Genomic DNA, 26,652 nt, shown 5'->3' with positions numbered 1-26,652 from the left:
GGAGAGACTCTGGAAACGGGAAAGGATTCCTGGCCCTTGGGGAAAGGTGCGTTCTACCCTGGATCTTTGAGTGCACTTGAAGGAATGGACAGGGGTGGCCATCACACAGCCCAGGCCTCTGAGGAACATGCTCCCCTCTCCAGGAAATGAGCCTTTTTTCCCTTTCCTCTGCTTTTTGGGATTAAGGGGGCAAAAGTAGGGGGTAATGTGTTTTGTAATTTATCAAGGTCTTGGACAAAGATACAGAAGACATTTTTATGAACTTGCCTCAAAGGTGACCCAAGGCAGGGAGGGAAAAGCCAGAATCATTTCAAGTTGGTCTCTGAGACCTAAAAGCACACACCAAACCCTTTAGATAAAGTTTAAAAAAGGACAGAGTACACTTGCTCTAAGATTAGGAACATTCTAGCACACAAAGTAAGGATGGAGAAGAACTAATTTCACGCAGTTCCTGTGCAAAAGATCTAGAGATTTCAGCCAACTAGATGAGTAATATGAACTGAAAAACAATGTTGCCACTCAAAGCTGTCTCAGCTCTCCAACTCCGACTGAGACCAATATTCAAGGTGCAGCTAAACTGTCACTCTTTCTGTGCCACGTTCCTGGGGTCCTCTCCGAGTCCTCACAGGCTTTTGCACACGACGCAGTCTATAATCTTGCATTGTTATGTATGTGTTTATGGTCACTCCTTTCTCTAGATTGTATATGTTTTCGAGGACTGGGCCAGTATATATCATTTTTCTTTAGAGACTCAGAACTCAGCATAGTGCCTCACACAATTAAGGAAGAATTGCTGAATTGAAGTACTCAATTCCTTGGTTGAGATATACAGATGTACTATGCTTTGATTAACTATAATGCTAACAAGTCACCAAACATTGTTCACGTAAAGTGACAACTATGTTAGCATTTCACTGTTCAATTCAGAGACAGAGGGAATTGAGCAAAGGTCTCTGCATTTTCCCCACGTGGCTTTAAGAAGTTTAAGGTTCAGATCGGTACCTGCAAACATTTGCTGACTGAACAAGTGAATGAATTAATGGTTTGATATCAAGAAAATAAGAGCAAGGTTGCCAATGATTTCATTCTGTTTTCCAAACCTAATCACTGAACTAATTAAAGTTTAAACTTTAGAAATATCTGTAGATGGTGAAGAAAATATTATTGGAAAAGTTTAAGAGACATAGGTGTACAAGCCAGTTTTAAGATTTGTCTGAGGAACTGTAATTGTGAATCAGACAAATATTTTCATTTGAAAGAAACGCATCATCTCCAGACATTGCACGAGTATACTGGAGTTTAAAACATCTCTATGGGCCAAATTTTAATAAGCCTTTTCATTTGGAAGAAATCAGAAGTTTGATTTTAGTTATTTGAAATACACTGAACCAATTGAATCACAGAGGCTGACTTTTAAAAATTAGAGCATATGTAATTTTGAGAAACGGCTAATGCCTTTACATTGTAAACAAGAGTCTAGTGAAGTCATTGCTATGTCCAAAAGTCTCTGTCTTAGAGTCAGACATAATCAGCTAAGCTGGTTCTCAACAATACCATTGGCTTTGTGCCTCATTGCGTGGTCCTTACCCCGTCACCAATGCCCCAGACACTGACTGACAGTCCAGTCAAAGCCCCACTAAGCAGGATTATTGAAATAAAAAATGTGGTTATATCATAAAAGCGAATGGAAAGGATAAAGGAGCAGAGGAAGCTTGTCAGAAAAGAAGATGAAAGACACTATCTACCCTATATCTGTCAGGAAATCCTATTTTCTATGGAGAGTTGGGTCATCAGAACAGATAAGGAGATGGGATCTCTTCAAATCAAAAAGAACCGCCCCTCCTCTACTGATAGCAGGGAATGTTTCTTGATTGAAGCAGACATGGGGGAATTTTCCAGGTGTCTTCTCCCAGTTTATAATTCCCTAACTGGTTTCTTTAAAAATCCCCTTGTAGACGTTAAATTCACAAGGAGATAGCCAAGAAAAGAATACTTTAAATGGTTCCAAACCCAGCATATTGGGAGGTCCATGGCAGTAGAGATTTTAAAAATATAAAATATGCAGATAAAATGAAAATGCTGTTTATACTTTTCCTTTTCCTTTGAGAATCCAGTCAGGATTTGACAAGTCCACCAAACAGAGATCAAAAGAGGTCAAATACTGGGACTGAACAAGATAAGCCTTAGCGTTGAAATGGCAACGAAACACAAGCATTGCCTGCTCTGTGAGGCCGCCTCCTATGTGGGGACATTTCAGTCTTAGGTTCAAGGGACTGCAGTTCCCCTTAATCAGTAAATGCTCTATTACGAAAGGAAGACGGCAAGTTGAAAACACATCGTGCCTCCTTTGTAGGATAATCTTTGTTAAAGAATATGAAGAGATGCCAGCCCATGAGAAGTGTTCTGTTGGAGTTTGGTGGTGGTGGGAAGAACAGGACATGGGAGTCAGAGGACCTGTTGGATCCAAGTTACCTGCTGGGTTATCTGGGGCAATTCCCCAAACTTCCGAGCCTATGGTATCTACAGAATGAAGGATAACAATACCAAGACCTGAGATGTTAATAATGATTGCTTCCAGGAACTGACAGTCATAAAATCTTAAAACCTCACAGATATGAAAAGCTGTTTCAAAACTTTTGTGGAACACGCCTTGATGAAGACAAGACCTGAGCCTCATCCCGCTGCCGCCAGCCTGTGTGGGGTCTTTCTACTCTTAACTCTGTTGAGGGTTTCGACAAGACAGTGTATGTGACAACATGCAGCAGGTGCTCAACAAACGACACGGATACTTTTCTCACTTTCTTCCTGCTTGTACAGAGAATTAACCCTAGAGGCACTGAGGGAGGAGAGAGGGGAGAGGGAGGGTGTGCTTTTACCTTTTTACTAAAACAAGATAGGGTCCAGTTCAGTTCAAGCCCCATGGGATTGCCATTTTCAGGTGTCCTCTCCTGATCGTTCACAGGTGCCTGAGAGGGAGTGCTCTGATTAGGTGCTAAGTCCCTGGACCTCAGGCAGGTTGGGTTTCTACTGGGAAGACTGTGCAGAGGAGCCACATCCTACACTGGGTGGTAAAGGACAGGCATCCTGCACTCCACCCAGCTGTTAAATTGAGAAACCCTGGTTTTTCCATCTGAATTGAAAATGAATGACACATTCACTGACTCTATAATGCAATTCTGTAGGCAACTGATTTTAGGTTGACTCCCTCTAGAAACCTCAACATGAGAATTATTTCTTAGGGATAATTAGGTGACTTGCAAGAATGCTAATCATCCATTCAGTGTTTTTTAGGGCACTGAGAAAGTAACTTGGTAACAGCTGAGAACAGCCAGCATTCCTCTGAATGCCTGACACTCAAAGGGAAGACAGGAGTGAAACTGTCCTAATGAAGCACAGTCGTCGGCTCGCCATCCTCTACAGATGTTTGCATGTAATTCGTTATACTTTTTCCACCAAGTGAAAATGAACAAGAGTTCTGAAAATCATAATGTCCTTACACATATACAAGGCTTTAGGATTCAATGATTATTTTAATCAAACACTATTAAATAACCCTAAGTAGAGACAGATAAAATCAAGCATATCCAACGTAATCCGTAGAAGCATGGGGTATGGTTATAAGACCAGAAGAGAGGGCAAGGGAGATAAGTATGATTAGAAATCAATTTTACCATGTCACACATAGAGATGCCCACGAAGAGTTCTGTTCCACTTTTTTCTGAATGGAGTGAAATAGCAGCTCATTTGAGCCCACCACCAGTCTACAATTCCCTACATTTCTCTCAAGTTACCATTAGAACCATTTCTTGCTATCCTCCTTTGCAGACAGGAATCATATTTTTCCTTAGAAAGCTCTTAATGTCAGAATTTAAATGTGATTTAAATATATTATTCTTAGTTTATAATGAGAAAAATTAACATATGTCAAGCACATTAGCCATAACTTTTCAGACTAACATCTTTTTGTTAATCTATCAGTTTTCCATTATTTTCATCATCTCTTTATCAAGAATGTATGAGTTCCTTTTTCTTTCTTCATTCATTAGATTCTCACTTTATGCAAGTTCTCATTTGTGTAACATTCTTTAACTTAAATATAGTACTGTCTAAATTGATTTCTTAATTACTAAAACTTGGAATGCACAAAGCTGAAATCCATTTGTTCACGTGGAAATCTGTCTGGTTTTTAAATATCAGATAGAACTTAGTATTTTGTTTCTAAATTTGCAAATATTTACTTGCCACCTTTTATCAGATATTACGTACTGGCTCTGGCTAAAAATGTTCTTCTAGTGAACTAGGTTTACAAATTTAAACATGGGCTTACAATTCTTATGGTATTAAGATGACAAAGATATCTATTACCATGTAAAATTCTTTTTGACATGTTGTTTCTTGTCATTGCTACTGCAACTTTCACAGAACTCTTATATTTTCTGGGAGAAAATGGCTGAAGGTGACTCAGGCTTTCAAGTGACACTCAGGGCCACTGCTCTCTGCTCTGCCTCTGGAAACGTTACTGCCATCCTCTTGCTACTTGTTAGGACACGATGAGGACCAATGCACTATGCCCCCTGGCTGGACTGCATCCTGGGCACCTCTGCGTCCACCACCAGGAGAGATGTAAGAAGTGACCTACCCCCTCCACAGGAGACGGAGCACTCAGAGCGGACGATGGCCCATGTGTAGCTGGGCTGGGCACTGGGCTTCTTTCCACCCCTCAATCGAGGCACTGAGTATTCCCAGGCAACTCCTGGGTTCCTTCCCTGAAACAGAAGCTACAAAATAAGAAAGGGGAAAAATAAAACAAGTTAAAGAAGAACGAATAAATATAAGCTAATTTGTTTTAAACTACTTGAAACAATAATATCAACAAAAAGTTGACTACAATGATAAACACTGGCCATCCTTCAAAGTTTATGTTAACTTTCCAAACAGGAACAAACTCTCAACTAGACTCAAGCACATCTAGAAAAATGTAAAGACATTCAACTCTTTTGCCTTACATTTAGTGTATTCCTCCATATGAGGCCTCAAACACCTTTGCAACCTAACAAAAGGATATTTCCCTCCGTTTTTCCTTGGGATCCCCTGCAAGTCCTCTCCATCTGAGCAAATGAGAAAGCAATACCTAAAAAGCACCATCACACTTCCTAGTGAGTTCCAAACATCCCAGACATTTAAGTAGATACCATCCACGCCATGGTCAAAGCTACTTCCAAGTACTTTCTACTGTAACTGGATGCAGAGGTCTTTGCCTCTTGGCACGTACCCTGTAGACCCAGAAGAAAAGATATCTGACCGGTAAACACGATTTCTCAGGCCGAGCATACTTGTGAGGCACAGCCTAACACAGGGAACTTCACTTGGATGCTTCACCTGCCAGCTTGAAACCCGATCACATGGGCTAATTACCTTTTCCCCCATAAATGTATCAGACACACTGCTGATCTCGGTGAGAAGGTTCTTTTTGGAAAGCTCACAGTTAACCTGTTGATAGAAATCCCATCTCTGAGCCTTGGAGCCCTTACTGGCCCTTGATGTGATGTTCCATGGGATAAAGTCACTGGCTCTTCCCTGACTCCCTGGCACCACAGTCCCTTCCCTCACGACACAGCTCAAGTCTAGGTGGTGAAGGTGTCACAGGGCAGGTATGAGCCCTGGACGGATGGCTGTACTGCAAGGCCATCGAGATGCTCTCCTGCTTGACCTTCTGAGCTTTTGTAATGCTTCTTCCATCAGGAACAGTTCTGAGTAAGCCACGCTCATTTTCAACCCTGACTGTTCTTTCTTTCTCCATGATTATTAAAGCTAAAAGCCTGAGATGGCAAGAGACAAATACCCAAGGCAAGAATTCAGGATGAACAAGTTAACAAGGGGCAGAAGGAGAGGCTCAGGGTCAGCAGAGGAGCTGGGTGGGACGTGTGGAGATGCAGGCAGCTGCCCCCAAACCACCTGGAGAGGCACTTCTCCGGAAGAGAGAAGAGGACGGGAGGGGGCTGCCCGGCCCAGAGGGCAGGTGGGGGCATCTGGGTCGCTCACATCTGCACACTTAGGTGCGAGCTGATGGGGCGACTTTTGAACCAAGTACTTTTCTTTAACTGTGCACAGAAATATGAAAAGGTAGAGAGTTAGCACATCCACTGCCTGCTGCCACCATCTGCCCAGTGCCATGGGGACAAATTATGTTGTCAGAAGACGCCCAACTGTGTCTTGTGAGCCTCTGCAGTTGTGAGTAGAAAACAGAAAGGCTTGCTGTCAGGAGGTGGTTGTGTGCCCACCCTCCCGTGGGGCACTGGGGCCCATGTGACCACACAGCTGGGGCTTCGGTCTGGGTGCCCATCTTGCTCCAACTTTCCAGGATCGGTGGAATGCTGGTCCCACCCAAAACAAAGGCACAGAAAGAGCCCCCAAGAGTATCTGTTTCTCACAGCTTACAGCAGAGAAGCAGACTTTTGTAAAAATTGACTGATAAAGACCCCAAAATGGGAACCACATGATGTGCATAAATATAAATTTAATCATGCACCTAGAAATGAAAGACGATGAAAACAAGTCCACTGCCCTATTCAGTCTATGTATCGATTAGTCTTGTTTCTCATATATTAACTAATTGTAAACATTCTTCCATGTACTTAAAATTATGCCAATAGCCTTGAACCTACAAAAATACCATTAAGACCCCCAATCCAAGCTCTGAAACCAAGAGGCAGGATTGTACCTCCACAATCAGCGTTTCGTTGGTTGGCCCTGCAGCAGTTAAGCTCTCCGGCTCCTTGTAGGAACGCCTGTAGTAGAAGGCAGTGCCTGAAAACTTGTATCGGCCGGGCCAGTCCACGGTCCAGTGTCCATTCAGGTAGTATTTTTTGTGGGCATTGCGCACAGAAATGTAGGAGGTAGATACATTCATCTCATAGATGTGGATACTCCGGGCTCCAGAAGGAATGGTGACCATCTGATAATATTCTAAATGAAAGAAAATGGGAGAAGGGAAGAACGGGATATTTCATTCGGCAAAGCCAAGACAAAATCCCTAAGCACCTTGCCTTCTCCATGACCAGAGCTTGAGATTCCGCATTTGGAGCTGGGACAAGATCTGTTTTGGCAACCAGCTACATTAGTCCTATAAATGGCTTTTTTTTTTTTTTTTTTTTTTTTTTAGTTGCAGCAGAACGATTGCAATTTTTCACTATTCCTAAGAACCATTTTAATTCAAATAACCTAGCAACCACTTCCAATCAAAACAAACGACTTGAGAAGAGAAGTGATTCGGGAAGCAGGAAAGGAGACAGTATAGGACTACGGGACTCTGAATGCCTGCTCTTTCCACTACCCCTCAAGTTCTCCGCACCAAGAAGGTCCACTTCCATCTGCTCCCTCAACCTCTGCAGCAGCCCCAGCGTACTCACGGTTGGTGCGGTGGTGCTTAGCATAGAGGCCCTTGTGTGTCGTGCAGTCCGAGTTATTTCCTTTGCACACACCACAAGCGTCTTCCGCAGCATCGGATCCAAGGATGTTGTCACATCCAACTCTCTGGGGGACCCACAAGGGTCATATGTCATTCATGAAAGAAAAGACAACACGAGCGAAGTCACAAACCTCAAGCAAGAAACCTCCTCCCCGCTATTGTTGAAAACTTCACCAACACAGGAAAGTTAACAAATATTTATTGGATACCCAATATGTGCACAGCGAGACTGTAATTCTACTCTTCAGATCCAAAGGAGGAAACCTTTAAACGAGAAACATAACCTATTCTCTTTAATATTGCTACGTGACTGCAGTATCTTGAGCCCTAAATTAAATCTATTAGGTCGACATGTTAGAGATAACAGTAAATTTCAGACTGACATAAAGCTCTTACTGCAAATGACAAGCACTGCGTCCTCGCAAGGGTCCATGGGAATACGCCATTGTGGTTTTGAATTGCCTTGTGCAATGGCAAAGAAGTAACACGTGGAAATTGTTCCCAGTGGTGAATTATGTAAAGGATGTACTTGTTTACTGTCTTAGAATTTTAGGAGCTCTTTATAATTTCTATGATGTTTGCTAGTTTCACATTTCCTAAAAAGAGTATAGTCTATATATGTAAAAAATCCATTCAGAAATAAAATAACTATAGTCCACAATCCCTTGTTTGAAATCCTTAGGGCCAGATGCATTTCAGAACTCAGAGTCTTTTGGATTTTAGGAAGGTAATTAATGTATTATGCACACAATGTGAGAGTTCCAGCAGAGCCTACAACAGCAATGATGTTTCTATAGCAAAATGCATACATCTTCACACTAAGCAGGATAAACAAAACGGAAAAATAGTTTCACATCAGTTCAGGGCAAGTTTGTACCACCAAACAAATTCAGATCAGCTTATATTTTGGAGCCAAATAAACTTTCCATTTCACAGCTTTTTGGATTTCAGAATTACAAATAAGGGATTGCAACACTGTATCATTAAGAATACCTAAAAATAATGAAATATTTAACAAATCAACTAACAATTAGACAAAAAGGGAAGCTTAGAGCTTCATGTTACTTAGCTGCCACATCTCCCCCAGCCTCTCTCCAAAGCCCCTCTCTAAGAGGAGAGACCTCTGCAATAGGTGTAAAGTGGTCCGTAGGCACAAAGCTATCCTTGCCTTCGTTTACTCTCCACGCTACCGCCCAGCTACAGTGCCTGACCCTGCCACTCGGCTCTGTCCCTATCCCAGTGCCTGTTCTACATGGACAGGAGGATAAAAGCCCCAACTCCTCATCCCGGCAGCAATGGTTCTTAGAGAGCCTCTCCCCAACTCACTTCCCGCAGCCCTGCCTGCCTTCCAGCTACTCTGATGGCTGAATCCGTTCCTACCAACTCATGCTGTCCTGTACCACCATGTTGCCCTCTCTGCTTCCCCTAGCACTCCTCTTCTAACTCACCCTTTCAGATTTAGCTCTGATGCTCCCTTCTCCAAGGAGCCCTGAACATCTCCCAGATACACATCTAAGAGGGGATCGGCTCTTCCCTTCTCCCTATGCTCTGTACACACCTCCATTGCAACAAACCACTGTCTGTCTCAATATGTGTTCATCTGGCTTTCTCCCCCACTGGGCTGTGACTTGGAGGGAAAGGACATGTTTTAAATGTCTGGTATCTCTAGCCCCTTACAGGATGCCTGGCACAAAGCAGACTGTCTGGAGATGTTTGTTGAATGAATGAACAATCATTATTACCTCACATATCCCATCTACACAAACATTACGGCTATCCTCCGAGCATGGAGTCCCATCTTTGACTTTATTTGACAAAGAAAAGAAGAAATCAAATCCTTCTGCGATACAGTAGAGTTTGCATAAGTCCTGATCTTAAAAAGAAATACACACACAAACACAAATAAGAAAGATACTTAAGCTCTGATCATTTTTGCTCTAAATTTTAGATAGACTTTTTTTTTCTTTTTTGCCCATAAAATAACTCCCACACAATAACACATTGCAAAGACATTTTTTTAATGATTTTCTTATTAGGCTTGTTTTTTTCCCCTTTTATTTACTTTTTGTTTTCTTTTTTTAAAGCTTCACTATTAATTTTTACTCTACTGTGTCCTTTACAGAGTTCTTGTTCTTTACACGGTGGTTGGCACATAGTAGGCAGTCAATAAATATTTGTTGACTTGAACCACAACATTACTGTTCGACTATTTTACTAGTATAATTAACTACTCTCTTGTAGCAACACAAAAAGCCACTACCATTTTGTAGCAACATACAAAATCCTTACAAATAAAATGTAATAGAAGAATTAAAATAATCACCAAATTTCTTATAACTAATGCATTTGATGAAATACATAAGATTTTTAAACTGATAAAAGAAATAACTTTTAAATGAAATTTCCAGAGAACAATGTTTTCTGTAAATATAATGATTGTCAAAAAATACTGATATGTGGAGAATACAGGTATCATTATATATTTAAGACTGGCAGATCAAGTTCGCCTCCTCTCTCAATAATCCATTTCAAGGATTTACGATTTATACAGTTAATATGAACTTTTGTAGAAAACTTTTTTCCCTTTATTCTCTTCTTGGTAAAGAAGGGAACAGTTGATGATGAGAATTTTGTCTGCGTTAGGAGTTTTCACAGGACCAAGACTCATCTACAAATATTTTCTTTATTGTACAACATGAGACCCAACTGAATGATTCTAAGAATCAAACTTAGCACGTGCTTTCACGATTAATGAACTTCTTTACTGAAGACTAGAAAAGCCAAGAGTGGCACACATATTTTTTGACCCCAATTTCAAAATTCTGCCTACTTTTTTCTGCTGCCTACTCGTTTCTCATTGGCTTAATTTTTACCGAGTTTAGGAGTAAAAGTACAACCAGAAATGCTTTGTGTGAAACTGCTTACGATTTTCCTTTCAGAATTTACTAACTTCGTAAAGCTCTCACAGTGAAAACATTATATATTTTGGGATGATGCAAGTAAACGTCAGATGAGATGGCCCAGCTTATGTAATTTCCAAGCATTGCCGGACAATATGCCTAGTTTCAAAGAATGAGATGATTAAGTGTTCTTTGAATTTCTCCTTAAATTGTGTCACTTGAGCTACCAAGTTCAAGTTATTATAATCAAAAGAATAATACATATTTCTCTCCAACTGAAGAGTAAAATCTTACATATGGTACAAATAAACTTCTTGGTTTATAGTTTTAGATCAAGGCTTTCCGAATATAGTATACTTGATTTTACATACTTGATAGTATATCTAATTTTCCAAAAGATACTAAAATTTTTCTTTCATCTTTGACAGTTACAAGTGTTCAATGAGTGACATGCTTATAGCAACAACACCATCAACTACTGTGATTTGGAATTTAAAAAAACATTGATCTATTATCAGTAAATCATCTAATTTGAATTTTTAATCACTTCTTTGAAGATTTCCTGGTATTATGCACATGCTCTCTATCTGGCTTTTTAATTTCCGACCACACAGCTGGTCACGTTTAGATAAGATGCCAGTGGCCATGGGGCAGGCAGAATCAAACTAACCGCAAGAAAAGACTCTGCGACATTGACCTCACATGGTGATATCTGGTTTATCTGAGCACCGTACTATCAATCACCTCATTCTTTACTGAGTAAAGATAACACAGTACAAGGCTATTATGGGAAAGTGGGATTTGAGATTTACCTTCTACTTGAGTGTAAGGCTTCCACTTGTAGTGCCATCCTCTGAACCGTTTGCTATTGTATTCGGCACACTGCATGGCGCGGAAGTCAACACTATTGTGGGGACATTTCTGACTGTTGCAAAGCTTCACAGTGCGAGTTGAACCCTCACAAAACTTCCCTCCGTGCGATGGTCTGGAACGAATATTTCGTAGTTAGAAACTTTACATTTTAATAGCTACTCACCCCTTCCTTGAAATTTTAGGCTTATTAGAGAGATGGAGCAGATCATGTTAAATTACTTACAGTGACCAATCAAGAAAAGTGCATTTCTAAGTAGATATTGGCATTTTCTTACATATTAACAATATGGGTAGTGTTTTCCTTTTCTACTGAGTGTATAATTTACAACACTGGAAGAACAGGTTAGAGTGTGGAAAGTGGGTATGCCTGTATTCGTTCATTGCCACCTCCCAGCATCCCTCTGCAGAAGACAGGGTAAGCATCGCTGTTTTCCACATTTTATAAAGGAGCGGATGACCAAGGGAGGGTGGTGGCTCTCCCAGGATAGCACAGTTGATAGAAAGCAGAACTGAGACTGAAATTCAACTACTTTGCTTCCCAGATGGAAACTTCTTTCCACTACCAGCTTCCTTGTGACAAGGCCAGGACACCAGATGGTGTGCGCAGAACCAGTTGCCTTCTGCTGCTTGTCGCTGACAGCAAACACCCCCTGCTCACCCCGGAAAATACACGTGGACACTCAGGCCAAGGGCATCCTGTCAATGCAGGGGACCTACTGGGTCTCACGCAGTAAGACAGGACTAAAATAACGGTAATATTCTTATGTCTTAAACAAATATAGGTGCAAAAGGAGGATTCAAATAGCCTTTCATTCCATTCCATGGGTGACTGCTTTAACACTCCTGTTTTCTAACAGTGGGCCAGAATTAAACTTCATGTTGTAAAAGTAAATTAAAAAAACAAAAATTTGGTTTTCTTTTCACATGAATGAATTGTCCTTATTGATTCTTATTCACTTGTGTTCTCTATACTTTTCTTATGGTCTATTTACTTATTTTAGGTAGACCCTTGGTATTTCACATAAATGTGGTTAAAATCCATTTCCTGAATATCATTGTTGGGTCTGTTATTTTTTGCTCTGGTCAGGTGGTTATAAGTATCTTAAATTATATCAAAGAGACATCATTGTTTTAACAAATTCTTGAGTAAAATGCTTTCCTACTTGGTGTTTCTTACAATAATACGTGACGTAGAGAATTAATGTTACTGAGCTTAGGTACAAAAGCTGTTTGGAAGGTTCGCAGCATAGAAATTGCTCATTCGTGCGGAGGGAAGTCGAGACGTGCTTACTTGGGATTTGTGCACAGGCGGTCTCTGTGAGACACCCCTCCTCCGCAGGTCCTGGAGCAAGGAGACCAGGGAGACCAGTCGGACCAATGGCCGTGGGTGGGCTTGGGGCCTTCATCACCGTATTTTACACACTGCCCTCCACGGCACCACTAAAAATTAAAAAAAAAAAAAATTGCTGTGTCTCATGGACAGATGGGTGGGTTCATCACTATTGTGATGCTCAGTCATGGAGAGTTTGGTAAAACAAGCAGATATTAACATCCTTACCCTCAAGTAGCACATAATACAAATACATTTAATGTTGCTTTGTTTTACTTTCCAAACCCAGCGTCATTTTATAAATCCACGTAAAGGGAGGATGAATAGAAAAATCATCTTCTAACAACTGAGCTGCTGGAACTTAACATGTTTAATGAAGCAGTGTTGCACGAATGTTCAGCCTGATTGTTCAACTCTCAAGGGAGGGGACTCTAACCTCTCCAGAAAACAACGTGCTTTTCATATCTCATTTTCAGAAGAGACTGGGTCTCCAGTAGCAAAGCCCAGCTGGAGCTTCCCTATGACTCAACACCTTGTCATTTCTGGTCGGTGCTCTGTGCTTTCACTCTAAAGCACCTGGGCACTGAGCCTGGGGTTATTAACTGAAGCAGGTCAGAGGTCACACAGCTTTCTGAGGAGGAGAAGAAACAAGCCACACAGAGCTCCATGTGTCCCTACAAGGCTGGAGATGCTATCAGCTCCCCTCTCTCAAGAGAAGTGCTCATCAATGTTAATCACGCTCAAGTCCATGTGGTTTCGTCACTTCCACCTCCGGTCAAGGCTACACAAGATCTAACATGGTGTTCAGTGGCATTGGTTTTTCCACCCATGGTTTGGTGTAGACTGAGGTTCTTAAAGACCCAGGCCCTCTGTTCAGAGGAGGAAAGGAAGATGCTTGTCCCTTGTCTCTGGCCTGCATGGAGCAGCAGAGCCTGGATCTCGTGGTGAGGGGTGAGGTGAACCCTACTCTTCTAGCCCCAAGATTAGAGCCGCCAGATTTGTACTGAGAGAAAAAAATGCTGATTTTAAAACAGGAAAATCACAAAACTTCAATTATTAATTGATGTGTTAGGTTAAAACATCAAATCACTGATATTTGGCCATTGTTGGCATGTAGAAATGGCAATTACACATGGTTCGATGTAATATTATTTAAGGAAGAAAAATTGAATTAAAAAACATAAGTAATTCTGAGGACCAAAGTCTCATCCATTCACTTCTTTGATTCTGTCCTACAAGCAACAAAATAAGTCTCTCTTTCGTTACCACCAGCCTTCGCCCCAGGTGACAGAAAGAAGTCCCACAGTGCTTCTGTCCCCCTCAGCTCCATGAAAGATGTGTAGCTGGAAACAGGGGCCGGCTCACCCGAGAGCCTCATGAGTGAGACAGGAGACCTGGAGTGCAGAGAAGGCAGGACCATGGAGGAAGAAGGGAGAAGTCCAAATTATATACCAAACCATGGGTGGAAAAACCAATGCCACTGAACACAGTGTTAGATCTTGTGTAGCTTTTACGGGTGCTGAAAGTGACAAAACCACATGGAATTGAGCATGAATTAACATTGATGAGCACTTCTTGACACAGGGGAGCTGACAGCATCCCCAGCCTTGTAGGGACAGATGAAGCTCTGTGTGGCTTGTTTCACACAGAAAGAAGCCGAGTGTTTGTTGTGATTGTTTATGTTCCATTTTTAAAAACCATCTGGTCAGAGCTTTCTAATTCAGAAGACAGCAAACACGAAAGCAAGAATCAACAAGGAGGATAACTCAGAAAATACTTTCAGGTTTTAAAGTCACTCGAAATAATTCCTCTGTTATGATTATGATTAAACCAACAACTTGATACACATTTAGGTCAGATTATTTAATTTTGCTTTTGGTATTTAGGGATTACTTTAATAAAATTTGATTTAATTTTGTTTTGAATTGCACAGAATGTTCACATGTTTTTTTTTTTTTTCAAAATTTAGGGTTTATCCTTTTATACTTTAATGTAAGAAAATGATTATATAGATTAGTACTTCCTTTGCTTTGGGGAATGATAGCACACTACACAACTTTTTTTCCATTTAACATGTTCTGTGGATCATTCCATAAGTATATAGACAGATTCCTCATTCTTTGTTGCAGCTACATAACATTCCATTGGGTGTTCTTTCAACCAGTCTCTTCTTCATGGATATTTTCATCATTTCCAGTCTTTTCTTTCAATTAAATTAATGGTTTTGCAAATGCATCTTTTGCTTTCTTTGCCAGAGTGCCCTTAAATGACTATCCTTTTAAAAATTATTTTTAGAAAAACTTTCTGAGAATCTAAGGAGAAAGTACTATATCTTCTCCCAAGGAGGTTGGGGGGATACACAGGTGCATGTAGACACACAAGCACAGGCACGCACACACACAATGCACACACAATTTTGAGTATAATTTCACGCAGATTACAGATCTGTGGAGTCCAGCAGTGAGTAGGTCACGGGTAAGAATCCTGTGTTAAATATACGTACAAAATTCCCTCTGAAACTCCCTTTAAGTTTCTGAGGACTGTCCCGTGTTTATCACAATTTTACATTTTGTTGATGGAGAGTGTGGCTTATGAAAGAAGGCTTTATCTTAGAAAGTAAGATGTCGCACATTCCTGTTGTGACACAGCTCACAGAATCCGCGTCACACCTAAACCCAGTCCACACAGGGAAGTAATGTCATCAAGTACAAATGGGACACCGTGGAGTAGAAAATGAGCCTCAATACCCGTTCTGCCAGCTGTGTGACCTGGACACGTGACTCGCGTGCTCTGAGCCTGCATGTCCTCCTGTGAACATTAGGGACAACCACCAGACTGAGTTGTTCCCAAGATCCAGTGTAATGACACAGGCTGAGTGCTAGCACCATATGTGATGTAATTACAAAGTCAGTCCTGGTTTAGTTGTACGTTAGGGATCCATGATTACTAAAGAACTAGAATTCACTCTGGCATGTATGCAGGCTGTGGTTCTGACCCTTTGCCTTGGATTTCTCACAGTATCAACACAGAGGAACCCAGAGTCCTTTTCTCAGATGAGTTCTTGAGTGAACAATGGGGGCTGCAATAGGCTCATGCCCACAGGGTGGTTGCGAGGATTAAATGTAGGTAATGTACTAAGTATAGAGCTTGGTGTTAAAAAATGAAATAAAGATTAGTCTAGTCTACCACCATGCGCAACCACGTGGAGCCTCAAGGGCAGCAGCAGGGTGGAGGGAAACAGGTTTCCATCCAAAAGAAAAGTGCACAGAAGCAATAGCGTCATGGTCAGTCATCTAGAACACACCAACTGCTCTGGAATATCTCAAAGTCTTGAGATACTGACTTCTGGTAATGCACACTTCTAAATCGATAACCCTCACAGACACATGTGAACCAACAATACACGAAGACACACAACTAACACCAACTTTCCATGAGACTCTGATGCTCTTCCCACCATGGCCACTGAGCAACCACGTGACCCTGGGCAGATGACGTTATTGCTGTGTAATTTGCAGGCACTTATTCTGGCTTAACATGCCCTAATTCTTTTCAACATGAAGGAAAAAGCTATATTTGGAAACATAAAGGAAAATAACAGAAAATACCAATGAAAATCAATTTAACTGTGCTTTCAAAGTAAATCTAGTGTAACAAGAACATATGGGTTATTTTGAGGAAGCACTACAGCTATCACATCACCCAGGGAGAAATAGCACATGACCATGAAGATAGCAGGAGTCTTAGAGAACCACCATCACCTGCGAGAATAAAAACTCAAGGGCAACAACGAAAAGGCTGCTAATCTTTCAAGAAAGGCATAATTTTGCAAATTATAACCTGAAGAATAAATTTTAATCAATTATGTGTAAAAAGTCATGATCATCTGAAGATAATGCTCGGGTAAATTCCCTGGTGTCCTGTGACAACTGGTATTTCTGCATTGTAGTCCCTCAGCATATCCATTTCTTCTTTCAAGAAATTAAAAGCATTATTATTAGATTTTTTTGTCATGGATTAATTTAACTACTGCTGCCTATATCACTGAAGGATTTAATGATCAATCTTACCCTCTTTGAGGGACTGAAAATAAAGCATATTAAGGTGCATAGGAAGAATGGTTGTTGGCTGCTATTTCAAGTAAGTTTACCTCATTTCTCCTCATTTCCTCAGTCGGTATTGCAATAATTTAACCTAAAACCATATGTTAGCTTTGCTTATTAACATTTTAACTCCTTTCTCTACATGCTGACATTTAAATATAATTATTCTGGAATTTAAACATATAGATCAATGATATTTAGGCATATATTTCCCTTTCATATTCATTAGTATAACTAAGAAGGTCAGATACATGGTTACAGTGATAATTTGGGTCCAATATATTTTTATCTTTATCAAGAGTCTTTTATATTCTGAAAAAAACAATGCAGTCACAGATTAAATTAAAAAAATCAAAATATTACTCTTGGGTGTTAAGATAATTTATTTTTTTCAGTTTCAGTGACAAAATGATCATTCTCTACCAGTTAGTAATAAGCTTGCTGTCTTCTGTATTTCTTCTTTTCCCTACCACAGCTTCTCTCTTTTTTCACAGGAGCAAAAATAGGTCAAAATAGTCTGCTCCAGGGTCTTCAAATCAATGCTCTGTGGCTTTAACAGAACAACTTAATGCTGGTTCTTTACGTGGTTAAATGGTGGTCAAGGGTTTAACGTTTCCCCTTATTAAACAGATTCAGTCATCACCTGTTGCCCGACATCTGTCTATTAATTCCAGATAGCTCATCAATCACATCATGGGAAAAGTGAGAAAAGCAGTCCTCCTCACAGTATCAACATAAATCAAGCATGGTCTTTTGACACGGGTGTAGGTATGCACGTACATATGAGAAAGATAAGCTTGAAAAATACCAGTGCATGAGGAGGAAAAATGCCTTGGTTGAAAGACTCTGACATCTGAATATGTACCTAAGATTAGCTTCTTACCATGTCGTGCCCACAAACAGTGCCTTCTGCTGCTGGCATAAACTTAGTCTCACATTTCCTGCCGATCCGGTGGCACCACAGGGCTTTACAGATATCCTAAAGGGGAAAAAAGTCATTAGTATTACAAATGGTCCATACATCTATGATAAAATATCACTCGAAAATTTAAGGAAAAAACAACTGAAACAAATTGAAAGCTGATGTCTACTTAGCAGTAGATGCATATGATAAAGTAAAGATTCAGAAGACCTGTTCCAAACTTGGTTCAAGTTAATTCCACCCCTGAAACTTTATTTGTATTTATTCATCATAAATTTAACAAAATCATATTTTCTAAATTAAAAAGTAAAGTATGCTTAATCCAGATGCTGCAGAAAACTACAAAAAATTAAAATTAAAAAACCAATAAAACCAAACATTTTATAATTTATTCTTGACTCCACCTTCCACTAACCTATCCAAGTCTGAATCCTTATTTCCAAATTAAAGATTGTTATAAAACTTGCTGGCTTGTCCATCTATCCATCCATCCATCCACCATCCCCAGACCTTTGATGAAGGCCTAGAATATGTCAGGTGCCTTGCTAGTGAGAGGTTTCATAGGGAATATGACCAAGACCTACCCTCTGGAGCTTGGTCTTATAGTGATAAATTTGTTGTAAATCACCATATGGTGTATGTGCCCCTACAGAGGGAAGAACAGAGTGCAAGGTGAGCCCGTCAGAAAGGGAAAGGGATTCACCTAGAGGACTTAGGGAAGGAGTCAGAGAAGATGCGATGTCCCAGCCAGCTCTTGAGCTCAAGGAGTTTGTCGGGGGAGAGGGAATGGCATTCAACAGAAAAGGAATGAAGGGTTTGTGCAAAGGAAAAAAAGGTGTGTGCAGAGGAAGGAAGACCCACATAGCTGATATGGCAGCAAAATAAAACAAGATCTGAGATTTATAAAAGCCACTCCAAGTATAAAGAATTATTTTTACTTTCATATTTTTTTGAGCCCAAAGGAACGTCTTAGGGAAGGGGAAACAGCAGGACTCATAAAATGATAGAAACTTTAGGAATGCTCGTGGTAGCTTCAATTGCACATGAAGAAAATGTTTCTTAAATTATCTGCACAACTGTTCTGAATATTTGAACAAGTCCTGCATTATTTCCCAGGATATTTGATGGCTGCATCTACTGGATGGTTTGTATTATAAAGAAAACGCAGCACAGCAAAATTTCAACATAGTTCTCCTGGAAAGATGGCATTTCACTGCATTAGTGCTTTCATTTCTTATTTCAATGATGTAAAAGATGTGCTCACAGGGAGGTTTTCTGCATTGTGCGAGTCATCTCTCGAAGGGTTTATTTTCAATAACCCATATTAATTTTACCTTTATAAAACCAGTTCTCAAATCTTCTCTCTAAATTTAATTATTATATATTTAGAAGTTAAGGTATTTGTTAAAGACACAGTCATATTTTTTTCTGCTTGTTCTCTCTCACTAATAAGTCAGCTTTTTGGAACTTGGAATGTTAAGAATTAAATTTTCGATGTTTTAATTCAGATATCAATTACTTTTATTCTGAGGTATTCATGATACTCTCCTATAGTTACAACTACTGTTCTGTTAAATTTCTTTCTTGCGAGTCCTCCAGGATCAGTAAAGGCTATTGGAGTAAATGTGTCACATTGGTGGTTAGTGCTCTGCCTGACTCTCACAACATTAATTAGTGTACTGTGTTGGGGGCTTCTGTTCTTGATCAGAATGGCATTTAGAGAGCAGAGCCATATAAAGACCTCAAGGAATCCATACAAGCAGGAGCCTGAGTGTCTGTAACTCTCCGAAGAGACAACTGGGAAAGCTCCGTCTGCTTGCAGGAATGACACCTTGATACAATATCAGGATATAAATAATGCTTCCTTGAAACTGGAGCTCCTGGACCCCAAAGCTCAATGGGTGGCAATACGGTGGATCAAAACCAGAGTCTGGACAGCAATGCAGAGTTGATATACCTGCGCTTGAGTGGTGGCTAATTGAGACTGACTGGATGGATGGGACATAGAGACCTACTGATTCAGGAGGCTGGGCATGCACACATAAACAAATGAATGCATGAATGGGTAAACAAATGAATGGGTGGATGGAAAGAAGAAGCTGCTCTTGTGGTTAGGCGAGCAGAGAGATGGCCACAGTGGTCCAGAAAAATGTATGATCTTCCGAGAAGGTAGGCAGATCCGATGTGGATCAGGAAGGGCAGATCTGGGCAGGCAGGACCCCAATGTCCTTTATGTATGTTTGAGGATGGCAACACCCACTCATTGACTTGTGCTGGAGGCTAAAGGAAGTGGTTGCAGGTAACATGTCCAACTCAGGGCCTGCATCTAATAGGCACCAATCACAGCACAATCACAGCTCTCAGCCTGGGCTCGTGGCTGTGGCTTTAGGGAGTTGGTGATACTAACTCATGGGGCCATTTCAAAGATTATCCATGATGATATAAAACAAATGGTGTTTTAAAATGTTAAATTATTTTGATAAATTTGTCATTGGTACCTGGCACAATGCTCAGTACCCAGCCAGCTTTCAATAAATGCTTTCTGAGCGAGTCGAATATCTGTTAGCTTGTTCCTGTGGAAGGCATGGACGAAATGATCAGGAACTTTTTAGTGTAAAATGAAATTAATAATTATCAGTGAATTATGATCATAAAAACATCTAAGACGACTTAAGAGGGCCATCTTATTACATGAAGATACTAGATCTAGACTCTACCATTCAGAGTATTTTCAGGATATTCTTACGTTGTGGTTTTTTTGGAACATTTTGCAGAATAAAGAAATACAGATGGAAGATACTATTAAAAGCAATGGTTTTTAACTTTCCTAAGTATAAAGCTGTCACATATAGGATGCTGGTGATAGTCAGCTCACCACTAAAACATGCGACTCACTAACTCAGTCTGTGTCTATGTATTTCAGCCTCTTCCTGGAACCTGCTCAATCCCAATTCCAGTCTTCTGGGCAGAAATAAATCATAGAGTTAGAAGAGCCTTGAAATATCATATAATCCATGCTACTGTTTTTCAACATATCAAAAAGTATTTGAGCCCTTGGTATCCTACAGATGTAATTGTCTGCCATTTAATAAAAACGTGACATTCTATCCTGAAAAATAAATAAAAATTCTAGTATCTCAAAGAATTAGATAATAAAATGAACATTAAGCCACAACCAAACAACCAAACACTGGTTCCTCCTTCTCACTTTTATCACACTTTGACTTAGCTGTTAACTTCTGGACATAATGCACGATTTTCTTAAATTACGCATTGTTGTTGTAGGTCATTACATTCTTAATGAAACTTCAGGGTCCTCTGGGAACAAAGAGCCTATTAAATCAAGGTTCTAGGGCCAGGGAGCTGGAATGTAGACGTGCTGGGCGTGGGGGGAGCTCCCAATTTAACAGCAGTACCCAGGACACTAAGGGGATCAAATTTCAAAGTAATTCTGGCAGCTTGTATTTCAGACTGCAGGGTCAGGCCACCAAGCAACGTTGACAAAGCAGAATAGGTACTTGATAAAGACACAATGTTTATAATAATTAATACTTAACTCAGGAAGAAAAAAGTGGAAGCCCCTGTAGAGAGTTCACTCTTGCTTTCTCTTTGTAGCTAAGGAACGCTATCTTTAATGAAGGCTCTCACTTGCTATGCTATGCCATAATTTAAGAGCTATGTTCACAAAGACAATTTCAGTTCTACTGACTTGGTTAAGTTTAACACCATAACCCAACACCCTAAATAAAGCCAACATTTTCAGAAGACTGGGTTGGAAATTTATTGTGGCATTTCCATATTGTGAATGGAGTGTCACTGGATTCATTTTCTCAAGTTGTCAGTATTAGACTCTCGAAAAATACAAACTGAAAATGCATTTACAAATAATTTTATAATGGGATATATAATTTACTGCAATTATTTCTTTTTCAAGTAGTGGGGTCCTTTTATCTCTAATTCTGTTTATAATTATACAAGGTATCAGTGGACAGAGAACTCCATGGCCATATATGTGTGTGAATTTATACACAAGTATGTAAACATGTATACATACACACCAAAGGCATACTTATTTATCCAAGAGAAGGATGCATATGCATTTGCATCATCTATTAACTTTTCAAACTAAATAGCGTATGGTACTTAAAAGAGGTTCATCTCTTTCTAAAATATTACCCATCCATCTATCACTCTGCTCAGCAGATTTTTATTGCACGGCCCTTGTGTGCCAAGCGCTGGTTTATGCACTGGGTAATTTGCTTGTTATTATTATTTTACATTCTCCCATCAGAAAAAATTCTGGACCTTTACATTTCAACCTAACAAAATAGACCCATTTTCATAAAATTTCAGTAGGAATTCACTTAAAAATTAAATTTTACAATTGAAAATGTCCTGAGTTGCTTCAATTCACATGGAAAATAAAGAATCTAATTACCACACCATATTGAAATTTGAGATTCAGTATATTAGAGATTCTGGCCACACAATTGGAATTTAACTTACAAAAAAAATAGGTCAAATTTATTTGTGTTGCAGAACAATTTTACGTCATGGGAAAGGGGCTAACATTATTGATTTTGATGAGCATATATATATATATATATATTTTATTTCAAAGGTATTTCCTCTACTCTCCATGATGAAGTAACTGGCACCTGGTTTACTTTTCTGCATAAAAAAACTATAAAACTAGACAAAATATATGGGCCAACTGTCTTAGACTTTTGCAACAGGAAACACACGATCCTCAAAAGAATGGAAATTCATAAGGTGAGTGCCACCTTTGTCACAGCTCTTTGTCTGGTAGCCCTTTGCTGACGCTGGTGCAGAGAGGTGGATCACAGGCAGATAACAGCAGTCTCACTGAATGGAGGATGCAGAGACTGGAGTTGACACCTGCAGAAGTAGCTAGAATTCATGGGAATGGGACCAGAAAGGAAAAAGCTGTGTTGAGTAGGAGTCTCCAGATGTTTGCAGGAAAATTTCCTGCAAATCTTTATCTGAGAGATGGACAGCTGATGCGTAAGATGAAACTCCATGTGGCCTAGCAGAGGGCAGCAGGTGCAGGCTGAAAGCTGATAAGGGCTGGAAGACAGAGGTTGCACAGTGCTGGAAGACGTCAGAATTCTGGCAGACACAGAGTGAAGACACCTCAGTGAGCTTCCTGGGCATGCAGTGGAGAGCCCAGAGTCCATGCCCCATGAGTAAGAACCACAAACTAGAGTACAGGCTATACCCTAGGGCTAAGGAAAAACTGAAATAGAGGAACACTAAGGAATAACAAAACAAAGCCTCAGAGAATCAAAAGGATTCACTTATTATAATAATACAATATAAACATATATAACATAAAATCATAATGTTTCATAATATGTTATAAATATATTCAAGGCTATAAATGAAAAAGGGGACATAATGAATGAAGAAACAGGAATTTCAGTAAAGACATATAGACTACAAAAAAAGAACCAAATGGTAATTCTGGAACTGAAACATAAAATAACCCAAAGGTATAGTCTGTTGAATTGTCTAAACAAATGATTAGAAATGGTAGAAGGAAGATAAAATGATGACCAATTTTTTATCAGAAACTACTGAGTCCAGATGAAAATAGAATAATATCTTTAAACTATCTAAATGAAAAAAAGAATAAATAAAAAACTGCTTAGAATTCTACATTCATGAAAACTATTCTTCAAAACTGAGGGTGAATTAATGACATTTTCAGATTTAAAAAAACCTAAGATACTTTGTGGCCAGCAGATCCGGGCTACAAGAAATGTTAAAGGAAGTTCTTTAGGCCCCAAGGAAATGATACAATTTGGAACTGATTTATAAGAAAGCATGTATACTAAATGGTAAATATGTGGATAAATATAAAAGATGATCTATTTATATCTGTTTTGTTTTTATTTAAAAGCTACCGACTATTTCAAAACAAAAATTTTAACACTGCATCATGTGGCTTCTAACATGCGTAGAAATAAAATACATAACAACAATAATACAAAATGTGGAGGAGAGATACATGGACTTATTTGCTGTAAGGATCCTGTAGTTCACATAAAGTGAAACAACGTTAATTTTACACAGATTGTAAATTAAGGAGGCAGCTGTTATCTCTAAAGCAACCACTAAAAATTACTACAAGAAAGTATAGCTAAAAAACAAATCACGGCAAAAAATAGAACTTTTAAAAAGAAGTTTAATCAAAAAGGAAACAGAGAAATGAGAAATAAGAACAATAGGAAACAAATAGCAAAATGGTAGACTTAAATCCCCTATATCAAAAATTACATTAAATATAAATGGATTAAATATTCTAGTTAAAGTTAGAGATGCTTCAACTGGATAGAAAAGCAATACCAAATTAAAGGATGTTTACGACAGACACATTTTATGTAAAAACACAGATAAATTGAAAGTAGAAGAATGGAAAAAGATATCATGCAAAAAGTATTCTTAAATAAGCTGATGTAGCTATATTAATAGCAGATAAGGTAGAATTCAAGAAAAGCATCATTACCAACAATAAAGAAGGATAATTTTTAATCATGAAAGAGTCAGGAAGACATAATAATCCTACATGTGTATGCAGCTAATAATGCAGCTTCAAAATATACGAAGCAAAAACTAATAGCTCTAAAAGGAGAAATTGAAAAATACATAATCACTGTTAGAGATCTTAACACTCATATCTATGAAACTGATATAACAAGTAGCAAATGTCATGGAGGATATAAAAGATATAAATAATATATCAAACCAATGAATGGAATAGATATTTCTAGAACACTACACCCAACCACTGCAGAATTCACATTCAGTCCAAATGCCCATTGAATGTTCACCAAGATAGACCAAATGCTGCTATGAAACACATTGCAAAAATTTCAAAAGTATACTTATAGAGTGTATTCTCTGAATAAAATTGAACTAAATTAGAAATCAAAATTAATAAGCTATCTAGAAAATCACCAATTGTTTAGTAATAAATAATATACTTCTAAATAATATGAGTTAAAGAAAAATCACCACTTAAAAATATTTTATACTTAATAATATTAAAAAATCAATATGTGAAAATATTGAGGACACAACTAATATGTTGCTTGGAAGAAAATTAATACTTTAAATATAGTTAAATGGTTATATTAGGAAAAGAAGGAAGTTTTAAAGTTAATGATCCAAGTTTATCCCTTAAAAATAAAAAAAAAAATAGATACATTAAGCCTTGAAATATAATAAAGACAAGAAAGAACTGAATAAAATAGAAAAGAATCCAACAACAATTTTTTTAAAAAATTAACAAAGGCCTGACCCCGTGGCTGAGTGGTTAAAGTTCTGCAGGCTCTGCTTTGGTGGCCTGGGTTTGTGGGTTTGGATCCTGGGTGCGGACCTACTCCACTCACCAGCCACATTGTGGAGGTGTCCCACGTACACAGTGGAGAAAGATTGGCATGGATGTTAGCTCAGGGCTAATCTTCCTCAGGAAAAAAAAATTAACAAAGCCAAACATCGATGTTGTTTTGAAAGGATTAATTAATCTGATAAGCTCCTAGTTAGACTGATCAAGGAAAGGAAGACAAAGAAACACATATTACCACTATTAGGAATAAAAGGGGATATATCAGTATAGATCTTATAATCATTAAAGGGATAAATGAGAATATTATAAACAATTTTTTGCTAAAAAATCAAGAACATAGATAAAACAGAGAAATTCATTGGAAAAGCTCTCTTGTGTCATTTTGGATAATTTCATTTTTCCAAAGAATTTGATCAGCCTAGTAGGAATTTCTTCTAAATAACCCTATAATATTAGTGTGGTTGAATTAGTAATTACAAAAACCTTCCCACAGACAGAACTCGCTTCAATTCATTTTATGAGGTCAGCATAACTCTGATAGAAATTCTTGACAGGTAATTATAAGAAAACAAGATTTATAAATAATATCACTCAAGAACACAGGTGTAGAAATCCTGAACAACATACTCCCAAATCAAATCAGCAAAATGTAAAAGTGAGTAATAGATTATGACCAAGTGGGGTTATCTCGGGAATGCAGGTTGGCTTAACACCCAAAAATCAAAGAAAAAAAATTAAAACCTACCAATATAATTCACCACATTAACAGAATAAAAGAGAAAAATGATACAACTATATCAATAGATGTAGAAAAAATAATTTGACAAAAGTCAACACATTTCTGTGATAAAATCTCTCAACATTCTAGGACCAGAAACTTCTTCAATTTGATAAAGGGTAACTACGTAAAACCACAGCTAACAGCAGATTTAACAGTGAAATATTAAACACTTTATTTGGCAATTATGAAGTTCCAGAATAAGCAAAGCGTATCTATGGTGATAAAAATCAGACCAATGGTTGTTTACAGAGGTGGGGAGGGAATTGAATGGAAGGAGACAAAAGAAAATTTACTGGCTGAATGAAAATAAGCCATATCTTGATTGGGATGCTGGTAACATGGGTGAATACATTTTTTGTTAAATTCCAATTGTACACCTAAAACGAATGCATTTCACTGCATGTAAATATTTCCTCAGTAATAACAAGACATGCTGCATTAATTTCTTTTTTTCTGTATCTTCCAAATGGCACTATACGGTACCATAGATTACACAGTCCATGGTCAGAGAGAAAACAATGTGGAAACAAGAAGTATGATGTAGAAAATCTCATCTTTGAAAGAAAACATTAGTTTTATGCTTCTTTTCCTTATACACAGAAGAGTAACATTCAAGAAATTCTTAGGGAATTCACATATTCTGCCACAGAAAAGGCAACATTGGGAATATATGCTGATGCTGACTGATTTATTACCCTTGTTCCACGCTGAGACTGCCTAGCTGAGGAGATAAGAATCCATTTCTGGCACATGGCTGTAACTGATCTTTAGGGGAGCTCTACTTGAGCTGAGAAGAAAGAAGATTATCACCTTAGGTTTAAATTGGGAATATTCCTAGGGCATTCTGAAATGTTTGGAGGTTTCTGGAGGACTATGTTTTTTCTCCATGTAGCTTTTAATTTC

At 38.8% G+C, this 26,652-nt stretch overlaps 1 protein-coding gene across 1 annotated transcript in view; it reads right to left on the bottom strand.

Annotated features, from left to right (window-relative positions):
* The window catches only part of ADAMTS16 (ADAM metallopeptidase with thrombospondin type 1 motif 16), a 163,313-nt gene that overhangs the window by 61,094 nt on the left and 75,567 nt on the right, over positions 1-26,652 (bottom strand). Inside the window, exons 11-17 of the mRNA XM_087443099.1 lie at positions 17,558-17,653; positions 12,533-12,681; positions 11,181-11,353; positions 9,211-9,341; positions 7,410-7,533; positions 6,722-6,966; positions 4,640-4,778 (exon numbers count right to left, since the gene is read on the bottom strand). Of these exons, the coding sequence (XP_087299225.1) occupies positions 4,640-4,778; positions 6,722-6,966; positions 7,410-7,533; positions 9,211-9,341; positions 11,181-11,353; positions 12,533-12,681; positions 17,558-17,653 (1,057 nt within the window). The remainder of the gene's footprint in view (positions 1-4,639; positions 4,779-6,721; positions 6,967-7,409; positions 7,534-9,210; positions 9,342-11,180; positions 11,354-12,532; positions 12,682-17,557; positions 17,654-26,652) is intronic.

The sequence above is a fragment of the Ceratotherium simum genome, chromosome 18, assembly GCF_057802395.1.
Source record: "Ceratotherium simum simum isolate JZ-2026a chromosome 18, ASM5780239v1, whole genome shotgun sequence".
Taxonomy (NCBI): domain Eukaryota; kingdom Metazoa; phylum Chordata; class Mammalia; order Perissodactyla; family Rhinocerotidae; genus Ceratotherium; species Ceratotherium simum.
This window is presented reverse-complemented; position numbering and strand designations above follow the sequence as displayed.